Source organism: Trifolium pratense, linkage group LG1 (assembly GCF_020283565.1).
Source record: "Trifolium pratense cultivar HEN17-A07 linkage group LG1, ARS_RC_1.1, whole genome shotgun sequence".
In the NCBI taxonomy this organism is placed as follows: Eukaryota; Viridiplantae; Streptophyta; class Magnoliopsida; order Fabales; family Fabaceae; genus Trifolium; species Trifolium pratense.
In genome coordinates, this window is record NC_060059.1 from 48,837,516 (window position 1) to 48,860,933 (window position 23,418).

The following is a 23,418-nucleotide window of genomic DNA, read 5'->3' on the forward strand; positions in this document are numbered from 1 at the left end:
ACATGGATGAAAACATGTCTAAAAGACATGAATAGGTTACGCTAAAATCTGCAAAATTTGAATCTAATCTATATATATTGAAATCGCCTGTGCCATTTTCATTATTATAGCTAGAACAGTTTTAGTCAAATTTTACTTACCTCACTACCAAATTATGTATTACTGTTGAGGCAAAATCCTAATTTGATGTTTTAAAGATAACAAACATCTTAATTATATTTTAAGTGAATTCTGATCTTTTTATGATCTAACAAGTGCTCTTGAGTGATTAATATAGACAGAAACAAAAGCTCATTCATTATATATCACTACACTTAAAATTGATTGAAAATTGCAAGTTTATGAGAATGATTAGAGAACATTCTCCAGTCTGCACTTTTTCTCACGTGCAAAGCTATACATCAACAATAAGCACTTAATTGATATCATCTGAACAAGAGACAAATAAGCACTTTTGCAAAAGACTTCATTGAAGAGAATCTCTACAGGATATAAGTCATTTTAAGGAATAAACATGAACATGTCTTTGACAATTTATTTTGGACAAACCTTTACTAAAACAGTAATTAATCTCTCTCTATAAATCCAAATTTAGTGGGGTTTGATTATGTGGAAAGCTAACTCGATTACGTTCGTTTCGGTATCCGTTTTGTGAATTATTGATCCAAATTGAGTTATGTGCGAAGCTTTGAACTTGAGGCTCAGAAACAGATTTTATGCAGAATTTTGGTGGGGGCAAAATCCAACAAATTATAAAATAGGGAGTAAAATTCCGCATTTTTCAAAATAAAGAGGGTAAAATTCCGCATTTTTCAAAACAGGGGGTAAAACTGCATTTAAGTTTTTTTTTTTTTTTTTTTACAGACTTGAAAAATGAGAAGGACACACCATTATTCTTATTGGGCCTTTTCCCTTCACTTGTGGGATTTGTTCTCTAAGTTGCAATTCTTACAATCCTAAGTCTGTGGCAATAGAGGGTGAGGTAGGATTAAAGAAGCAACGAAGAGAAGATGCAAAATTGTGAGAATATAAAAACACAAATTTCCTTCTTCATTTGAAGGGTTTGAGCTAACATTGAGTAAAGAAGAGACAATTTTCAAGGTATTTCGTTCTTTTACTAATCTACATCTCCACTTTTTCTTTGTTGATTTTTGAAGGTTTCACTGTGCATGATACATAATTTGCTGTTAAAAAAAAATAAAAAAATTTATCAACCGTATAATCAAAAAATTAGTATTAATTAGATGTTATAACTTATAAGTAAAATTGAAGTTCCCGCCAAATTGTATTTCCTCTAACCGTTTTCCGTTATTCACTCTTCTTCTTCTTCTTCTTCTTCTTCTTCTTCTTCTTCTTCTTCAATGGACTTTAGAAAACCAAACTCGGTCCTCCACTGTATCGCTTCAAGGGAGCTCAATTCCTATCCAGGTTCTTTCACTTTGAATCACTACACAGACACTAGGCAATTTCGTTTTCTTTACGATTTCGTTTATCTCTCTGTATGTGGTTGTTACAGTTCGGATACGGCCTGAAACTGTCTTCAATGAAATTGGAGCTATAGATACACAGAGCTATGTGCCCTGCGCTCTCTCCTTCAGTAAGGTACAACACACACACACCTTCAATTGTCTCTGATTTATTTTTTAATTTTGGTTTTTGATCTTTGATTTTTTAATGTAGACTGTAAAACATTCTTATGACCTTGCTGTAGCTGATGACGATGGCTATGTGACTTTGTTTAACACTCGAGGGAGAAGTTTGTTCTTGATCTGTGCTAAATATCGCATAATTTCATGCTTTGTTATTTACTTACGTTTTCGTTTTCGATCTCAGGTATTATTGGCGAATGGAGAACGCACGAAGATACTGTTTATGGTGTCTGTTGGCTTATGGTGTCTGTTTATGTTTTGTTTAGCAACTTGTTTGATTGATTTTTATTAATTTCAATTGTTAATTTCCAACATTAATTCTATAGCATAGCTAAATTGAAACCATGAAAATGTCAAAAGTACCCTTCTCATTTTAGTAATGTCTTAAATTGATTTACAACTATTTGCTTGCAGGATGATACTCGAATTGTCACTGCTTCTTGTGATGAAACTGTGAGTCATTGCATAATTATTATTGATTTAATGTTGCTTGCTTGGATTAACTTGAATGACCGTTGCACATTGTTGATCTTGATTTATTTTGTTTCTGATTCGCATATGCTACTTGCTAGATTTGAATCAGAAGAATTTGATTTTTGTGCACCATACAAGGGTTGAGTGTTAGCATAGGATATTATTCCCTTTTAAATTGCAGAGTTTGTGGATCAGATTTAACTGAACTCTTCAAAACAAAAGATACCAATTTCATGCTATTCAATTAGAATGGGATAGGTTTTCATCATCTTTGTAACCAGATATATTATAGTAGCATAAGAGTAATATCCTTTAGGCTAATTTTATCTTGAATGTTCTTGTGGTGAGCATCTACAGATGAAAGTATGGGATGTTGAACAAAAGACGTGCCTCAGGGAGCTAAGGGATCACGAGGACCGGGTTGAAACTGTTTGTTCTCATCCTACTAATGATGGTAATATTACATTGTATATGCATCTCAATAATAGATTTTCTTCAACTGCAAAGTTATATATTAGCCATCAGCATTCCCTTTATCTCTAAATTCTCAGATATAATCGTCTCTGGTTCAAAAGATGGATCCTTTCGTCTTTGGGACTTGAGATGCAAGTAAGTTCCAGGTTTTTATTGTCAAATTCTTATAATGAGTATTAACATTATCTGTTTATTATCAGTTTCAAATGAACTTACTGGCTTATTCAAAGTTCATATATAATCGTTTTGCTTTTGTAGTTCAATTACTGTTGTTGGAAATGCACACCGATATCAAAGTTATGGACAAGTAAGGAGGGGCAGGGTTAGTTTCTTGTGGTGTGCCATTCCTTCACATTTTGCAAACTAAACGATTCTGTCAATAATTCTAACCTGTCAGGTTGAAGCCATGAGAATTACATCTGTTCTTTGGCTCAAGGATCAAGTCTCCATAGCCACCGGTGGATCAAAAGATAGGTTAGTTGGATGAATTACTCAACAAAATAAATATTATATTTTCCAATGCATTTTGCTGATTTGATTGATTTTACCATGCAATTGGTAAATTTCAGTGTGCCAAAAATTTGGGATATCAGAAGTTTGGATCGTGATGTCTCACCCATAGGTCCTCTTCCTCAGCCAGCAGGACAGGTTGGTGGAAACTGTGCTATGAAGTGGTACTGTGGTAGATATTGTAAAGATGAAAATGATACAATCTTTAGTGTCTATACTGAATCTTCTTTGCAATTGCAGCAAAGATTAGAGGGTATAACTAGCTTGTCGCAAGATGACCGCGGAACTTTACTCTCAGCCTCCTGCAAGGATAACCGGTATCCTCCTAAATTATATTTTTGAGAGTCGAGTCATGGTTTAGAGAACACACTACAAAACATTAAACTGTTTCTTCCTTGTAGAATTTATCTATATAATACACTTCAACTTGAAAGGGGGCCTTTAAGATCCTATGAAGGTGGTACTTTATCATCTTATATGAAGGTGATAATTTTGCTTGTAACCTAATTTTCTTTGCATTCAGTTTCTTTCGAGTCCCGACTTTATCTCTGTCTGATGTATGCAATTCTAGGCTGCAATTAGCCCTGATGCATTGAACATAGCTAGCGGTTCTAAGGAAGGAAATATATATATTTCGAAGGTTACATATCTTACTTTCACAGTTTCACTAAGCTACAATAAGTTTGGCACTTGGATTGTAGTAGGGATGGAATTTAACTGAACTTTCAAACAACAGGTCAACAAGCCTCATGAGCAACCTACTATTTTGTTTCCGCGCGCTGGAGAAAATGCATCCTTAGTTGACTGGTAAATTAAAAAATAAGATTGGTTTTAGTTCTCTTTGATATATGAATTATGAGTTACTTATTTCTTTGGCAGGTCCTTCTCCGAGTTTGGAAAATTAGCAACTGCTGGTGAACACATAGTAAGCAAAAATGTATCCGTTAAAAATTTCTTAGAAAGCCTGTAGTTGAGTTAAAAACTAGATATTCTTGCATATTGTTTGCAGTCCTTCTGTGATCAGGACTTTCTATTCACCCATTTTATTACTGCTAGTCTGCTACATCTAATTGATTCTTTCAGAATTGTAACTCTTACTAATATGGCATTTTTAGGTTCGAATATGGGATCAAGATCATCCAGAAATGGAATAAAGAAGTTTAAATTCCAGGAAGAAAATCATCTGTTGAGTTTATTACTATCAAATTTTTGTGAAGTTGGAGGAGGCTAAAAGCCAAAAACATGTAAATCTGGAATTTTTTGTTTTTGCTTCTGCTGATTTGCTAGAGTGAGACAAAGGGGGCTTGTACTATATCTACTTGATGAATGAGTATCATGATTTTTTACTATATTTGCATGGACCTTTAGTGCCTTAAATGAAGAACTCATCCTTTGTAGGTAAAATGTACAGAAAGGAAAGCACTAACGTTTTGAATGCTAATGTGGACAGTGATCTGATTTTTTCATGGTGCAATTGCATATTTTTCTTGGGTGAAATGGTGAAATACACTTTTTTTTTTTTTGGTACATGTTGGGTGAAATGCACTTTATCACCTTAATTTATAGGTGTAGTTAATTTCCACCTTAATTTGTTTAACTAAGCATTTTACTCCCATATTTAATATCAATATTTAACTTTATTGTTAAAGATGATAAAAAAATAGTTTGGCAAGTTATCTAACTTAAGTGAAAAGACCAAATTATGTTAACCTAAATTTTCTAAGAATTAAACTCTCGCTTGATTAACCTTGGGGATTAAGATTGCATTAAAAAAATTAAAGGAGTCTTCAACCCTCTCAATCAATAGAGGCTAGATCGGACTACGGAGAGAGACGGTTGAGTACGGAAGCGAAAGCGGAGATATAGGCTAGCTAAATGCCCTGTGAGAATATTGACATGAGTTAGGATAAATCTGAATGACTAGTGGCCATAACTCATTAAGCAATCTTAACCTTTTTCGCTTACGAGATGCAGTATCCTCTAACGTCTTTGGTTGCACGGCTTTCAACCGTGACCCTGATTACCATATATAAAGGATCTCAGAATTACACTTATCAAGACTGAAATTATAAAGAAAATTCCCAACATTCAAAAGTTAAGACGTTGATATGAAAAAACTAATGAAATGTGTATGAACCTTCACATACAAAATTAATACTTGGTAGATTATGAACCAGTATTGGGTATCCGTACGACGTAACGAAGAAATTGCCAATATGTTGAGTGGTGACTATGTACAAGACAATTTGCCAAATCAAAATTTTGATGTTGCTGTACTGCAAGATCCAATTTATTTGGGAACAATTGTAATCTTGATTATTGTTCAATTGTTGCAACATTATGAACTATAGCTCATTATGAAGACACCCAATCGCATGATGCTCTTACAAAGGTTGTTTTAACTGTATTCCTTTTATTAATTTTGATGTGGAGTGTCAAATTACAGTATAAATCATATTGATAGACTATAAAATCATCTTAAATAATTATTTAGGAATTTAAGTTAGGATCATAATTTATATTAGTTAGTCTTTTTTTTTTGGGATTAATATTAGTTGGTCTTTTATTTGAATTATTATTTAGTTAGGTTTTTAATATTTTTGGGTCTTGTAGGTAAATTATCCATTGCAAATATTATATGTAGTGTCTTGGTGACACTTGAAAATCACCTAAAATGAATTAAAGTGATTTTAGCAATGAGAGGTGTTGAAATTAAAGAATGAAAGCATCAAATGATAATAGAGAGTTAAAACTACTTTGCTGGAAAGATAAAAGGAAGTATGAGAAAACATAAATAAAAGACATTAAACTAAAAAAAATAAAGCATTTAAATTCATTTTGGGTGATTTAAAAAGTGTCACCAAGACACTACATATAAAATATAAATTATAATGTTTGCAATGGATAAGAAAATTCTCTCCCCTCCCCCTCGCCCCACAAAAGATTATCTTTTCTCCCTTAGAATTTATATTTCTACCCTTGCGAAAAAACTTCAGAGATTTTCGAAATTTTTTTAGTTTATATATTATTTTTAACGGAAAAAAAATTCGGAAATGCATTCCGAAAATTTTACGCAAGGTAAAAAATAGAAATCCGGAAGAAAAAGAGTCTTGTGAGATGGGTGGTTCGATGGATGTCTTGTGGGATGGGGGGTTCAATGGATAATTACCTACACGGCCCAAATATTAAGAGACTAACTAATATAAATTCTAATACTAACTTAAATTCTTAAATTACTAGTCCCACACCCGTGCGATGCACAAGTGTTATGTAATATTTTATATTCTAATGTTGAAAAATTATTCGTATAAATTGTAACAATAAGTATTATAAAATGAAAATTATAATAATAATAATAATATAAAAGTGATGTACTTATCACTTCCTCCAACCAATATATATACCTATATGTATAGAGAATGAGTACAGACCATCAAAATTGAATGAAATATGATAATGCTAATGGTTATTATATATTTCAATCTCATAACTTAACTTTTTGCATAACCTTCACTCTTCTCTAAAATTATAATGTAATTAAGTCAATAATGTATACACTCTTCGTTTTTTTTTTTGTGACTAAATTATAAACTCTTTGTTGTTTCTATGAAAACGGTTGACATTTAAATGGGATAAATGTTGAAAGAGAATCCAACTATGTTCATCTTCATTGTCACTAAGAAATGTTATAATAATGTAGAAGAGTGTAACATCTTGTGACATCAATTTTTGGATAATTGGAGAGGTAGAATTCAATAATAATGTAGAAAATTGTAACATCTTGTGACATCAATTTTTGGATAATTGGAGAATCATAATTCTTTATTATTTATTATGAGATTGATATAATATAAAAAAAAATAGAGATGAGAATGATATAATATAAGGAAGTGATGTGGAAAAAAAAAAAAGAGATGAAAATTATATAATATAAGAAAGTGATGTGACATTATTGTGTGATTTAATTGGATGTAAATGGGTGATGTGGATTAGGGTTAAGATGGATAGTAGGAGAACTATCTAGGAATTATATATATAAATTTATTTAATAAGATTTCATCCTCTATCATATAAATATATTAATATTAACAACTAATTACTAACTTTAACTGTTTTAAAAAAAATGTTGTCAATTTATGAGAGAGATAAACACAACTATTTTTATAAGTGAGCTCCAATAATAAGTCTAAATAACTCTGATAATTTTTATAACAAAAGTGACAATATTTTAGTCATTTTTATAAGATATTTTGACCATTTTTTCAAATGTTTCACTTATACCTTTATTTATTATGTATAAGGGAATATTAAAATTAAGTGAATTTGTGGAATTGAATGTACTATATAATAAATAGGAGTATCCATGAAATAATTATATATTTTTTAAAATATTAAATAAAAATAATTATGCACAATATACTCCCTCCGTCCCAAAATATAAGTAAAAATGAGTCAAAAAAACTTGAATTATTTCGTTAAAGATTTGGACCAAATACATTCACTTTTGTTGACCAACTTTTGCTTATATTGGAACGGACGGAGTATTATTTTTTATCGTAATTATTTTTGTGTTTTATAATAAAAAAAGAATTTATGTGTTTTGTTACTAGGAAAAAAGATTGAAATTATGTTTAGGCTTAAATATCACATTAGTCCCTGTATGTTCCCGGTTTTTTGGTTTTAGTCCCTGTATTTTTTTTTCAAAACAGTCACTGCATGTCCAATTCATTTTGGTTTTCGTCCCTCCCCTCTCAAAAATGTTGATGTGGCTAACGGTATGACATGTGGTAAATGAAGGATCAAAATAAAAAAAAAATTATTATCGAAAGACCAAAACCAAAATAATAAAGTTTAAAATCCCTAAAATTTTAAAAAAAAAACCAAAAAAATAAAGTTTTTACTTTAACGTTTTATAATTTTTTAAAAAAAAAAAAAACAATTTTTTTTATGTAAGACAAGTTATATTATTAACAACTTTTTAGTGTCTTTCCTTAAAAAAAAAAAAAACTTTTTATTGTCTTAATGGTCACTTGTTATTAGTTTGTGCAATATTAAGGCTTCGTTTGGATTAGCTTATTTTTTACCTTATTCAAACAGCTTATACAATATAAATTAGGTTTTATGCTATTTTATAAGTTCACACTAGTGAAAATTGTATTTTATAAACTATTTTATCATAAACTACCTTGACAAACTTATAATACTCCTTATTGGTGAATTAAAATAAAGGTATAATAGGAAAATAAGGTGCAAAAATACACTTTCTTATTATTATTTTTTTCTAAAATGTCAAGTAATTTGAAACGGATGGAGTAATACATAAAAATTGCATAAGCTGTTTGCATAAACTCAAAAATAAGCAAATTCAAACGTGACCTAAGTTGATGTGCAATTTTAAGCACACTGTCATTATAGCCAGATTTTTTAGCATGTCCTAAACCAATTTTAGCACAATGTGAACAAGTTTTTACAGCATAGGCTTATGGATTTTAAATTTTAGCACTCTTATATATATATTTTTTAAATTTCGTTTTCTATTTGAAAAAAAAAAATTGGTTTTTTTAAAAGTAAAAAATGTTAAAAAAATTAAAATTTTAAAAAATTATTTTAGGGATTTTGTTTTTTTTGTTTTGGTCCTTCATTAAATATATTTTTTTGATTTTTGTACTTCATTTGCCACGTCAGTATGTCACATGTCATGCCGTTAGTCACATCAGCATTTTTGAGACGGGAAGGACGAAAACCAAAAGAAATTGGACATGCAGGGACTGTTTTAAAAAAAAAAAAACATACAGGGATTAAAATTAAAAAAACGCGAACATACAGAGATGAATGTGATATTTAAGCCTCGTGTTTATCTCTCAAATTCCACCACCACTAATCAACGGTTGTTCCAACAGTACAACTTCTGAGATTATGCTTTGCATTGCAAATTGTGTGATCCGATGCTTCAATGAATGAATCGACAAAACGTGTGGGTGGGATATTAGTAAAATATGAAAAAGAGTGCGTTCGTGTGTCATAGTAAAATCAAATGTTAAACACAAATTTGTGATCCATCAATCCAATCCTGTCCGTCCGTCCGTCCGTCTGTCCGTCTGTCCGTCTGTCCGTCAGGAAACTATATTAAGACAATGACTTAAATGGGTCCCACAATCCAATTCCTTGTCTTCAATTAATTCTTTCAGACAATAGCATTGGGGCCTGGGTTCATTAAACCCAGTAAGTAGTATTAATACAGTTTCAGGCCCAGTTATTACGTACAGACTCGAATAACCGATCATTCTTTCGCTCCTTATTCTTCATTTTCTTTTTTACAAACATAAACTTATATCATATTTTTTTTTGTTTACAATGAGTGAGAATCGAATCCATAACCTATAACATACTACCCAAATCCCTCACCACTAGATCAAACCTAGTGGCCATAAACTTATATCATATATTTCCTCCGAACACAAATATATGAAGAAAAAAAACACTTCAAATTTTGGTTACTATTATAAGCAAAAGTTAACTATTTTTAAACTAATTAATACTATTATTCCTAATATATTTTAATCTATTTGTTAGTTTAATTTAATCTATTTTTTACTTTTTGATATGTTTCAAATATAATTGATAATTTTTTTTTTGAGAAAAATATAATTGATAATTGTCATTCCAAAATATTAATTTTTAATATATTATATGTTATATTTTACATCAAACTTAATATTTATTTCGCAAAAAAAGTCAAACTATTATTTTATAGTGTTTTTATAATATTAATATTTAATAAAAAAATTACGATTTATAATTTGGATATCCAAAAATCGATCCAAATTAAACCGCATAAAATAGGATTGGATCGGATTGATTTTTTAAAAAAATTTCATCCAAAACCGAACCGAACCGCGGATAAATTTATTTTTGGATAGAATGAGTTTTTGCTTCAAAACTGATCCAAACCGAACCGCGAGCATCCCTATTCATTTGTCGTTTAATGAACTTCACCTCAAAGTTTGTAGATACAGACAATATATTTTGAATCTTACAAATCAATGAACTAAACTCTGATACATCGGTACGTAGGCAATGAGTAGCATCCACTACAATCTTTGAGTCGGATTAAAGATGACATTTACAAAGTCTCTTCACTTCCTTCATAGCTTCCATAAGGGCTATAGCTTCATCTTCAATAATTGAAAACCTTCCTTGTAGCCAAGAAGTACATGCCATTACAAATTGACCCGATGAATCTCTAATACACCAATCAACACTCGTTAACATCATCGTGAAATCCAGCGTCAACATTACACTTATACCAATTGTCCGAACGTAGTGTCCAGCGCGTCAGCTACTGTTGTTGTTGTTGTTCCGCGGACTGTCTGTAAGGTTCACGCATACTCTTTACAGCATTCCATTACTTCCAAATGTGTAGCGCTTTGACACCTAGCCGCTGCCCCGGTTCCCTCTTATTATTCCATACACAATTGTTTCTATTATTCCATAAAACTCATGCCAATACAACAACCTTACCCGATGTGTCTTCATAATCACAAATGTGCATAAGTATTCTTCATTTGTTTTAAAATAAGAAAAATGTTAAATAGCGTCCCAAAGACACTTGTTAAATTTTAAAATAAAAGTTATTTTTTTTGCACCTTCGAGTTTCTGACGCGCGTTTCCAATTTTACATCTCTTGTTGGTTAGGTATCAAGTGTGTAAGATTGCAAAAATTGGAAGGAAAAAAACCGTTCATTGGCTACAGTGTGGATGGAATTCGCATTTTATGCGGAGAACATGTCAACAATTAAGAAAACAGTCTTCCATGCAGTTAAACTTTGTTGACTTATGGCCAAAATGTTATTGACCACATGGGTGGGTCTGACTGTCAGATAGCTTCAACCAATCAAAATGTTTGGTGAATTCTATAAATTGATAGTTTGATAAAAATCCACTCTCATTCTCTTATTGTCCTTTATTTTCTCATTCTCGCATGTTTTACAATTTTTCTTATGGTGTCCAACTCACTTGTATAAGTTGTTCTTAAATTCAATGTGGATGATCCTCCGGCTGCCCCCTCGTGATGACCCAACAATGGTATCAGAGCCGATGGTTCGACGAAGGGTTCGACTGATTCCTTGTATCGAAAGTCTTCATGACAAAAGTTGGTCAGACAGCGAGTCCCGTTGAACAGTGTAGCTAATGACGGTACAAGTGTAGTGTAGCTGAAAGATGCTTCCGCTTGAGGGGGAACATATCCAAGAATGGATGGACTCACACTCGAGGGGGAGATTGTTGAGGCAAATGTGAGTTAAATCCCACATTGCTTAGAAAAGTGGAGGTTGAACACTTTGTAAGTGAGAAGACCCATAAACTTAACACTTTAAGGTTTTGGGTTAATGTGTGGTATCCAACTCACTTGTAGAGTTGTTGTTAAGCCCAATGCGGATGATCCCCCGGCTGCCCCCTCGTGATGACCCAAAAATTTGTTCATTGTTTCGTTAGTAAACCGTGTTCTTTAGTCACTATGGTCGGGAGCAGTATTTTAATCGACGAGAGATTTTTTGTAACCAAATTGTGAACGATATGATTATCCGAGAGGCGTCCGCCCAAATTTACTTTTATACTAAATGGGAACTTTTTGATGTATTTTTTCTATCTAAACATATTGTTTGAATGTAATTCTGGTTGTAATGAAAATCAATAAAATATTCATATTCAAATTCCGGTTGCAATGTTTTACCTGTTATTTTTTTGTTTTTGTTTTTCTGTAACAAACATGTTCACCGGTTAGTCAGCGAAACCCCATACCTGTTTGCCATGTAACTAGTGACCAATTGTCTTACCAAAATGCAATAAATCTACCATTTCTGCACGCACATGGTTAAAAAATATAAAATAAAATAAATAAATAGATATTATCAAAATATCATTTAAAATATATTAATTTGAGTAGTCATTTATATTTTTGACACTAACCAATTTACATTATAAAAAAATGGTTAAATTCGTTAGTCTAATGATATACACTTTTTAACTAAACTAATCTAATCATGTGCTAGATCCACTGTTTCTTCCACAAAATTGCATCTTCAACGACTTTTGAACCCTGATTATCTGCCTCAAGGTCTATAACCTCCTTATCATGCTGAGGTGTGACATAATCTCCAATTACAATACCACCATGAGCACGTTTGAGATTGTTGTAGTTTGCCATCCGATGAAAAAATCTAGTGGGCTAATTTTCAGCACTTTTCAAATGGTGTTTTTCCCACAACAGACTGGTTTGAGGTAACGGACAGTCCGACTTCAAATGTATCATCATGAAATGATTGTCGTTCACACAGACACATCAACCTCTCTCTCTGGAGGTTCACCCTCTAACGGGAAAAAGTTTCAAAGAACCTGTCGCTAGTTAGTAGAACAACAACATGTTTGTAGTTTTGTGCCAATAGAAACCTCATATAAGGCATAATCATCCATTTGTCCTAAGGTGTTGGGCCGATAACTGCTGGAGTAAACGTGTGCTTAACCTTATTGAATCTTGCTTGAGTACCACACACTACGAGATGATAAGAAAAAAAATGTACATGAAAGGAGACAACTGAATCAAGTTTGGCCAAACGCGTTTTGGTGGGGCAACTAGCGCTAGATGAGGAGATTGACTAGATTTCCATGCACATTTTTTTTCCTTGCACATGATACATGATGACTGTGACACAAGTGTATTTGCAGCTTTCGATGCACATTTTATTTTGACTTGATCTAAAGATGGACACATCAACGTCGTTTCAGGATATACAAAATGTCTGAACTGTAGTTTCATACGCACCTTTGTTTGGTTTAAAGGGAAAAAATGGAAGGAATGAAAATTACGGAAATCGATGGTTGAATGTCACCAAACGATTTTCGTAATTTTCTTTCCATCCACTTTCTTTCCACTCAACCAAACGAAACCTAAATGTTATGTCACCGGATTTGTTATATATTTCATATCCACCTAAATGTTGTGGTCAGGACTGGATCACTAAATATTTTTTATGCAAATTGTCACTAAATATAAGACGGGACAAAGAGTATAATTTAATATTAGATCCATTTAACAGAAAGGGTAATTTAATTACTTAGTCAATTGCATATCAAACAAATTTATTTCAACTATTTTTTAATATCCATAAATTTTTATAAAATTGTTATAATAAAAGATAGAAGTAAACCAAAAAAAAAAAAAAAATAGAATAATTATTGTACCAAAAATAAAAAATAGAGTATTTGTAACGTCTGTCTGAGTGAGTAGAGAAAATGCATTAATTAATACTATATGCTATCGGTATGTCAATATCAGCTTGCAGCACCTGATCAGCTTGCTTCATGGACACACTGGGTCTGGGTGGGTAGCATGACCTCCTAACTCTATCCTCCCCATTCGTGCTTGCACATCATTAATTACACCTGATTTCAATTTTTCTTTAAGACACGATATATGATGGTGTTTTTAAGAAACAACTTAAGCAAATACTAGTAGGAGATATTTAGAAATGTTTTGAGAATCTACTTTTTTTTGGTCTCATATGTATTTGATTCAATTTATGTATTTTAGGAAAATGTTAACATGTGCACCAAAGGCATATGTTAAGAATACAAATGTAGTAATATTTTCTTGTAACTTGTGCATTATATTTTTTAAACATTCAATTTTTTTATGTTATTAAATGTAAATTTCTATTTTTAGATACCTTAACATGTGCCCTTGTTTTAAAATGATCTGATAGTTGAAAATTTATCTTTTGAAATGAATAAATAAAAATATCAAATTTGAATTTTAGCTCGAGTATATATAAAACAATAATTCTCACAATTGAATTATGCTCACGGAATACGTTTGACCTAAATTTAAATTAAATATATCAATTTTTAAACAAACTTTTATATATTTAAGACGGAAGGGAGCATGCATAAAAAAAAACGGTAATGAATACAAGATGATATATTTTGCAAACATGTCATTTGCCTTGATTGTTTGTATGCATATAATATAGTTATGAAAAAATAGAAACCTATCACTACTTCATTCTATCCATAACTATATACGGTAGATTATTGGGTTACAAGGACGAGACCGTGAGAGCTAGCGAAATTACGAATAATTCTTCTAGAACAATTTTTGCACAAATAAAATTGGAAACCCTCTTGTAACACACAATTATTCAAATAATTAGTACACCAAAAAATTTAGAGTTGTTATAGAAAAGAAAATTTTAAAATTTAGATTTGACCTAGCTAACTAAAATTTATAAAGAGACTCTTAACTTACTATAGGTCGATCACTATTAAAATTTGTACATGAATATAAATAGTGGGTGACTCAATAGTGATAATCTAATAATAACATTTTCAAATTTTGGATTGGATTAAACTCAACTTTACAAAAATTTCTGTAAGGTCAGAATCGTCTCCATTTATTAGCATACATTCCGGTTGTCCCCAATTTTTGTTTGGGCCTAACTCAATTTTAAAAAATTGACTTGTAATGTGATGATTGCACTCACTTATAAACTCATATTGCTGTTCAAAAAATAAAAAACTCATATTCAGACTTTGTAGGTTTGGAGAAACATGAGTTAGTTTCTAGGTTTAGAAAAATAAGAAAAATATGTTTTTGGGTTCAATTCCGTCTGCCATGTTTGATTCGTAAAAAAGTAAAAACTGGACAGAACAGTACAAGACAAAACTAGATAATACAAGACATGATAAAACTATACCGAAGAGAGATAGGGCGATAATGTTTTTATATTCGAAAATAAAATGGGTATTTTCATATTTTTATAGTTGTAGTATGGACAAAAAGTTGTCATGTGGTTTAGTGGGGGGACAAAAATTCTTGTTTTTGCCCTGTTTTTTGCTACCTAATTTTTCAGTCTCATAACCAGTTTAAAATCAAACAGAGTACAAAATTCAGTTTTCTTTATTTTTTTTAGTAGATGAAACGTACAATGGGGACCAAAACAAAAAAAAATTCCACATCCAAAAAAAAAATTTAAAACAAAAGAAGATACGGAACGAAAACAAAATTCTCACAAACTTCCAAGAACGAATCCATTATTTAAGTTTTTTTTTATATATAAGACTTTGGCTAACATGAAAGAGTTGAGCCGAGGACACCATGAGTATATAGGCTTTTTCTATTATGAAAGAGGGAAGAAAGTGGTGCATGGTGCACAAGTTCCGAATAATATTATAAATAATACGAATTTTACAAAATCCACCGTTGGATTGAAAGATTATATCATATAGATCATCCATAATTTTTTTTTAGAGAAATTGAAAATAATTTGATATGTTATTGAGACCCGTCAAGATTAACGGTTTATGAGTTTTTATTGAATATCATTAATTTTGATGGGTCTCAATAACATATCAAATGATTTTTAAATTTTCTAAAAAAAATTATGAATGTCTATATGATATAATCTTTCAATTCAACGATGGATTTTGTAATATTTGTATTCATTATAGTGTTATTGGGAACTTGTGCACCATATGCACCATTTCCATCACTCTTTCATGCTAGAATTGACCCACTTAGAAAGATGAATTAAGGTGCATATTTTTTTTCTACACTTAGATTCTCCTCAATTACCGTCTTCTTAACTGATGCATTTTTTCTCTAAGGCGTTTCCTGATCTTCTTAAAAGCTACGCAGTAGTAACCTTCTTTCTTCATGATTTTTTTTTTTTAAACACGCAGAAGGTGGAGCAAATAGCAAAGGGTGCTATTGGTTGTAACGAATGATTACGAAAAAGTCAAAAAGGCAGCATCCAATCCAAGACACACACTATACACGCGTCAGCAATGCAAACTGGCTGTCTTCCATTCGTCTTTTTACTTTTCGCCACGCTTGAATTGAAGCTTTCATTAGGAAGCAATATACAGATACAGTACGCAGAAGAAGCATAAGCATAATCTTTTTTGACAGAGTTATATATAAAATTATTATATATATTAATTAACCAAAATATTTGCGTGAATATTAAAAACAAAATCACTATTGTAATTTCTTTATTTTTTTTGTTTACTTTATTTTTTTATTTGAAATTTTTTAATCATTCAAAATCTTAAAAATCCATAAAATTTTGTGTTAGGAATCCTGATTAAAAAAACTTTTAGAAAAATTCTTTTAAAATACCACAAAGTCAATAAAATCTTGCAAAATCTTTTAAAATTTAAAAGTCTTTTTTTAAAAAAAAAAATTTAAATTTTAATCCAATACATCCCTAACTTAATCCAATATGTATGCCACAAAGAAGAAAATATATATATATATATAATTTTTTTTTTTGAAAGGAAATTTATATATATATATATATATATATATATATATATATATATATATATATATATATATATATATTTTTTTTTTTGGTACAATTGAAATTTATATTTAACTAATGAGCATTAAAAAGACTACGTACAAAAAATGACTATATCTACATCCTCTTGATTTGTTCGGGTTTCGGGTCGCACACAGATGACAGTAGAACGAGTTGGTTTTAACTGATTAATTAGATCGAAAGTTTGTTGCTACATTGATCTAAAATTCTATTGATCCATGTATTTCTATTCTTCAAATAATTCAACACCTTTGTAGACAAGGCAACAAAAAATAAAAGAACCTAAATGAAGAACAAACACGGTGAAATGCAATTACTTTATTTGAAATTTATAGATCCAAAGACAATAATAGATCAACTAGATTAGAAATATAAATTAAAATAGATCTAGAATATTAGAGTATTTTTTACGTCTCTTTCTTCAAGATATTAATATCAAAGAAGAATAAAAACAACAAAGTGAGAAGTATATGAGAGTGAGTGAGAGAGAGAGAGAGAGAGAGAGAGAGAGAGAGAGAGAGAGAGAGAGAGAGAGAGAGAGAGAGAAAGGCACTTAGAATCGAAGAAAGATAATTAATTTGCATCTTAATCAAACCCACTTGGGATTGGTCTAGTGGTGTTGGCTTGAGTCCTTGAAGGTCCATACAGGTTCGATTTCCCCTGGTGCAAATTTCGGTTTGATTCTCTCTAGTGCCAATTTTGGTGGGCTAAGTCCATACAGAGCAAAAAACTCTGGCTTTAAATGGGCCCCCCGCTAGTGGGCGGTGGGATTAGTCCCCTTTAATTAGTCGGTCCTAGGGCCGGATATCAATTTTTCAAAAAAAAAAAATGCATCTTAATCATTATTCGGTTTGTTTCGATTATCAAAATATAAGTTTTTAATTAGAGATCCACATTCGTTTATATGCAACCATTCATGACCGATTTTTCACAACTGTGGACTCGAGACTCGACCCGCACTCAACCACATGCTTTCATGTGTTGACAGTTATAGATAGATTTTAAGTTGGGTCGCGGGTTTGTATTTGACAATTAGTTGTCATAATTAGTTAATTCATTAAATGTATAAAATAGAATAAAGTTCTTAATTAATATTTGGTTTAAATGTAATTTTGGTCCTTCTATTTTAAATTTTTTGAAGATTTTTTTTTGACTAATTTTGTTTTGAAGTTTTGATCCCCTATTTTAAAAGTCATATAATTTCAATTTTTCTTGAGTTTTGGTCCCCCACTCAGTTTTAGAGTCAATTTTGATGATGTGTCAAAGACATTAATGACGTGACACTGAACACTTGGCTAAAATATTATCCATGTCATTAAAATTTTCTTTAATGAAGCGGATCATATTTTGGCTAAGTGCGTAGTGCCACATCATTAATAACATTGACACATAATTAAAATTGAATCTAAAATTGAGTGGGGACCAAAACTCAACAAAATTGAAATATGGAGACCAAAATATTGATTTTTAAAATAGAGGGATCAAAACTTCAAAAAATTAAAAATAGGGGGATCAAAATTACATTTAAGCCTTAATATTTGTAGTTTTAGTGTAAACACGATATTTGTTACCAAAATAGTGTAAACATGATATTTTGCCGCAATTTTGGAATCTCCCACCACTAATTCAAACATATGCTCGATGTTCAAACCATGAAAGCTAACATAATTAACCTGCTAAAAAAAATTGTCGCGTTTTCGATACTTAACCGTATATACGGAGAAAATCTAGTTGAAAAGGAAGAACTCACATTGTGAGTCCTACAAATTCTTTGACGGATATTAACACCGCCAACCAATGGAAAAACTCCGTACATTTAACATGGTATCAAAAGAAGATGATTAATACTAGGAAAAATTCTTGGTGAAAATTAAAATTCTCGCAGCTAAACATTACTAAGGTCCCTTTTTCTAACAACTAATACCAAAAAAAGAATTACTATATACTAATGTATAAAAAAATAAAATTAACAAATTAATCAATCAATAACATTTGTCTATTAAAGAAAAAAAAAACAATTAAGTAGATGTAGATGAATACATGTATAAAAAACCCTTAGGGCTTTGGCCCCCTTTTTGATATCTACTCTAAAGTCTCTCCAAAAGCACTTACTCTAAAGTCCAACCTCATACCCCCACAGTACGGAACAAAGACAGAGAAGGAAGCAGCATATTAATGTTCAAAAAGCCAAATTGATATACTAATGTACTCACTCACAAACACTAATACACATACTCATATACTAATTCAATAATATTATTAATACAGACAGAGAGAGAAAGAGAGACTCTCCTCTCCTATACTGCTCACCTCATCTCTCTCTCTGTCTCTCTCCCACTCTCTCTCTCTCTCTCTCTCTCTCAGTTTCATTCTCTACCTCATACACACAGTAGTACTCAAACATGGGTCCATACCATTGTCCTTAGCTTCAAATTTGAGCCTTTTTCCTGCACGACAGGATCCGACTCTGCCGCTTATTCACAACTCTCTCCCTCCCTCCCTCACTTATTACTTCTTCTTCTTCTTCTCCTCTCTTTAATTTCTCTCTCTTGCTTTCTCTCTTTCTCTTTCAACTATATACCCTAGCCACAGCCAGTAGCCACAATCTAATATATACATGAAAAATGGAGGACCACCATAACAATCATGGTCATCACCACCAACATCACCATCATCATCATCATCAACAATCATCATATGGAAGCATGACAACTGATCTAAGACAACTAGTAAACGGAACAAGATCAACCCATTTTCCATCAATACCGGCTACCGCGGAGGATTTTTTCCCCGGTCACCGGAATCTAACTGCTTTGTTAACTAATTCTCAACAAACACATCATCAAAACGAACAACAGCAACAATATGAGATGATGATGTTGAGTCGTGGTGTAGTACTTGAAGATTTCAATAACATCACCACGACTGCTCAACATCATCATGTTATACCACCACCGACGACGACAACAACAACTGCTAGTGCTAGTGTTTCAACACCGGAGACCATAGGATGTATTGGTGGAGATGCATCCACCGGAAGATGGCCCAGACAAGAAACTCTTACTCTTCTTGAGATCAGATCTCGTCTTGACCCTAAATTTAAAGAAGCTAATCAAAAGGGTCCTTTATGGGATGAAGTCTCTAGGTACAATTTTACAACTAATTTATTTATTTTTTCTTCAAATAATTATTTATGTAATTATTTCTTCCCATCTTCATAATCAACTCAATAGTACTACTGTAGCTAGATTGATTCTTTTTTCATTTTTTTATTTTTATTTTTTATTTTGAAGTTTTTAATCATTTCGAAATGATGGTTTTTTGTATTTTTGTTTGATTCTTAATAAAAAAAAAACTAATTGAGGACAAAATGCTACACTAGTAGATTTGAATTTTGATACATGTAATTGGGATTGATTAGATTGAAACATGATATGACTTCACTTAGCCTTAATTTAGTCACTAGGGATTCGAGAAAGATTAAAGAAAACAATGATGAATATAATTTGTGTTGTGTGCAACATTGTTAGGCTTAAAATGAGTATTAGTTAATTTTTGTTTTTAATATATTGAGACTGTACCTAATTAGCTAGAGAAGCATTTAAGTTTAGATACCAAGTTTAGTATGGTTCTACCAATGCCTTGTTTTTCCACTTTGAAACTTTGTACACCTCTTTTAAGTGCAAATTTTGTTTACCTTAATTAAATTTCATGTTTTGAAAAATTAATTATAAGTTGAAAAAATTATATATATATTCATTGACCATTCCAATGTAGGAGTAGTATGTGTGTGTGTTTGGTTGAACATGTACTAGTCTTTTGAATCTGTATGAAATGACATCAAGATGAGGCAAACTAGCTCTTCCTTCAAAAACTACGCAATTGATTTGTCCTATGCTTAGTTATGTTTTGCTATAACTAGGTAACAAAGAACAACAAAAACGTCAGTGCATGGCATTGCATAAAATTATTAATTTTCATACCTCATCATCGTCACATCACATGATAAGACTTCTTTAGGAATTAAACTCTCTCTTCCACACTCACCTCTAACTTGCTAGTAGCTAGGGTTCTATACATTCTATTTCTATTTTCTTCACTACAATGATGTCATTATCATTAATTCCTCAATTATTATTTTTTTCTTCCAATTTTTTGACAATGTTTAATCCCACTTTTCTTTTGTGTTTTATTTCCTTAGTGCCAAATACTTTATCCACCTTTTCATTTATTTTTATAAGAAATAATATATATTATCTATATTATAGACATATAATAGTTATTGAATTAATCTAAAAAACGAATTTTGTTAGCGTAAAACAAAAATGATTGAATACAACAATTTTTGTTACCACATTTTTTTTTATTCATATTTGAAATTCGAGGGATATTATGTATATAAAAAATATTTATACTAGTTACCATTGATAAGTTTATTTTAGAAACATCAATGTTAATTTTATTTTTGTTTTTAATGTTAAAATGTCAATATTAATATTGAACAATGTATTTGTAGCGGGATATGATATTGAATGGTCGAGTTCTCTAGCACTTCGCTCTTTTAGCTCTTTTTTTAACTGCAAAATTATGATATCATTAATAATCCAGGTGAAGCAGAGTACAAGTGATACGAAATTCACCAAAAAAAATACGGTACAAATAGTACTCACAGCACTGGAACTATATAACTAACTAACATTATCTAAGCATATAATTCACCAGGGTTCGAATCTCACTCATAACTCTTTTGCTCCAGATACTAAACCAGCCTTATATCTCCTAATTAGTTAGTTAAAGAAGTTAGTGATTCTTCTAATTGATTGTATAAGCTTTATATACCATATCTAGTTATACATTCATCTTTGATCTTTATTGCATTTGGTTAGGATAATGTGTGAAGAGCATGGATATCAAAGGAGTGGAAAAAAGTGCAGGGAGAAATTTGAGAACTTATACAAGTATTACAAGAAGACAAAAGAAGGTAAAGCAGGAAGACATGATGGGAAACATTACAGATTCTTTCGTCAACTTGAAGCTTTATATGGTGAAAACAGTAACCAAACTTCTCTACCAGAAACCAATTTTGTCAGCTTCAACAATTTCCAAAACCCCTCAAAAAATACAAATCAAGACAATAATAGTCTCAGTCTCACTAACTCAACTGACTTTGACACTTCATCTTCTGATGATGAGAATGATGAGAAGGGAAAGAGGAAAAGTAGTGGAAGGAGAAGTTGGAAGGTTAAGATAAAAGAGTTTATTGATTCACAAATGAAGAAGCTTGTTGAGAAACAAGAAGATTGGTTGAGTAAGCTTGTGAAGACACTTGAGGAGAAGGAAAATGAGAGGGTTTTAAGAGAAGAAGAGTGGAGGAAACAAGAGGTGAAAAGGGTAGAAAAGGAACAAAAGTTTTGGAGTAAAGAGAGAGCATGGATTGAAGCAAGAGATGCTGCTTTAATGGAAGCTTTGAAGAATATAGGAGGAAGGGAAATGAAGGTTGAAAATGAAGCTCATGATCATCATAAGGATATAAATGTAATAAATGAAGCTGAGATTCATCAAAATAACTTTGAGAATCAAAATGAAGATGGGAGTGAAATCTTGAATAGTAATGTGAGAGGAGATTCTTCAAAAGAAGGAAACAAGAAGAGAAAGGAGAATTTTTACTTCAACAATAATGAACAATGTTCTATGTATAATCAAGGAAGTAGTTATTGTGATGATCAAAGAGAGGAGATTGTGAAGCTACAAAGGAATGATCATGGTTCTTCACCTTCTGATTCTAATGTTGGAAATGTTGCTAATGGTGATACTTGTTATCCTTTCTTGCTTAATGAGGGTGGAAATTTGTGGGAGAATTTTGGCTTGAAAATCAATAAATCAAACCAAAACCTTTGACTGATCCGGGGTTTATGTATAGAGATTGATCGATGATTACTAGGTGATTAATCAATCTTAGTGTATGTTTGGATTGACGGTGAGTTTGACAAAATCACAGTATTCCATCGTAATTTTAACAAAACTTACATTTTAGAACTTCAACAAAATCATAATGTCAGCATAATTTCGTCAAACTCACACCATGATTCCAAACATACATTTAGCCTATGTTTGATATCACGGTGGATATGTCAGAATAACGGTATCCATAGTGATTCTGGTATATTTACCGTGATATCAAATATACACTCATGTGTTTATAGGAATTGTAGCAAAAAATAATGTGTTCAAGTTTAGTGATGGAGAAAAGCAAGTGGAAAAGTTCACTTGCTTATAGGAATTAGTATGAAACAAATTCAGGTGAGTTTCTTCACTTTTGTTTTATGCATGAAGGTGGAATTGAATTTGTATTGTTATTACTTCCTATGTTTTCCATGTTTTGTCCCTTCAGTTATTATGTTTATTGTTTACACAATACATCATCAGTTGGTCACTGTTTTTCTCCTTTCCCTTCATGCTTCTTTTTGTGTGCTGTTTGGGTAAACATGTGCAGTGCATGAAGGTTTTTGGTTTCTGTGTATACTGATTGTATAAGGAAGCAAATTCTTTTCCTTTATTTATTAGTATGTGCATGCTTGGAATTGAATTGGATTTTAAACTTCAAAAAAGTTATGCTCAAATAAAATATCCTTTTGGGTCATTTCGCAAACTCAATACAACTTTTTTTTTGTTTTTTTTTGTTTTGAATACTCTTTCTCCTTATCTCTATCGATCCACTGTTCCTGTGTTACAGCATTTAGTACATGTTGGTCTTCATTCAAAATTATTGCAAATCATTATGAACAAAGTGGACTAATTAATAAGTTGCTTTCTAGTAAATTTTTAAAAGAAAATGCTAAACAGTGCCCCTGGGGCACTGGTTAAGCATCTTAAAATAGAAATTCTGTCTCGAAATACGTGCATTCAATGCTTCAAAAGTACAAAAAATTGTC

General features: G+C 31.4%; 2 protein-coding genes and 1 long non-coding RNA gene across 3 annotated transcripts; all 3 read left to right on the forward strand.

The window, feature by feature from the left end:
- The first annotated feature begins 954 nt into the window (after positions 1–954).
- LOC123904144 lies at positions 955–1,599 on the forward strand. Its single transcript, XR_006808241.1, has 3 exons — positions 955–1,101; positions 1,373–1,428; positions 1,517–1,599. It is a non-coding gene; the product is annotated as an uncharacterized LOC123904144 (long non-coding RNA).
- A 468-nt stretch (positions 1,600–2,067) lies between these two features.
- On the forward strand, positions 2,068–4,517 carry LOC123904148 (denticleless protein homolog A-like). Its single transcript, XM_045953844.1, has 12 exons — positions 2,068–2,102; positions 2,481–2,577; positions 2,675–2,732; positions 2,856–2,904; positions 2,995–3,071; positions 3,167–3,245; positions 3,348–3,424; positions 3,509–3,590; positions 3,679–3,747; positions 3,844–3,914; positions 3,987–4,032; positions 4,223–4,517. Exons 2-12 carry the CDS (start codon positions 2,481–2,483, stop codon positions 4,259–4,261), a joined length of 744 nt encoding a protein of 247 aa, XP_045809800.1. The 5' UTR covers positions 2,068–2,102; the 3' UTR covers positions 4,262–4,517.
- A 14,172-nt stretch (positions 4,518–18,689) lies between these two features.
- LOC123904153 (trihelix transcription factor PTL-like) lies at positions 18,690–23,135 on the forward strand. The gene is made up of 2 exons (XM_045953849.1): positions 18,690–19,631; positions 21,373–23,135. Exons 1-2 carry the CDS (start codon positions 19,111–19,113, stop codon positions 22,382–22,384), a joined length of 1,533 nt encoding a protein of 510 aa, XP_045809805.1. The 5' UTR covers positions 18,690–19,110; the 3' UTR covers positions 22,385–23,135.
- Positions 23,136–23,418: the final 283 nt, after the last annotated feature.

Excerpts from the sequence above, each read along its gene's own strand:
- LOC123904148 (XM_045953844.1), top strand. The coding sequence starts at position 2,481 with ATGAAAGTATGGGATGTTGAACAAAAGACGTGCCTCAGGGAGCTAAGG. Across the intron at positions 3,246-3,347 it reads TTCCTCAGCCAGCAGGACAG|CAAAGATTAGAGGGTATAAC; the intron begins GTTGGTGGAAAC and ends TTGCAATTGCAG. Across the intron at positions 3,425-3,508 it reads GCCTCCTGCAAGGATAACCG|AATTTATCTATATAATACAC; the intron begins GTATCCTCCTAA and ends TCTTCCTTGTAG.
- LOC123904153 (XM_045953849.1), top strand. The coding sequence starts at position 19,111 with ATGGAGGACCACCATAACAATCATGGTCATCACCACCAACATCACCAT. Across the intron at positions 19,632-21,372 it reads TTATGGGATGAAGTCTCTAG|GATAATGTGTGAAGAGCATG; the intron begins GTACAATTTTAC and ends GCATTTGGTTAG.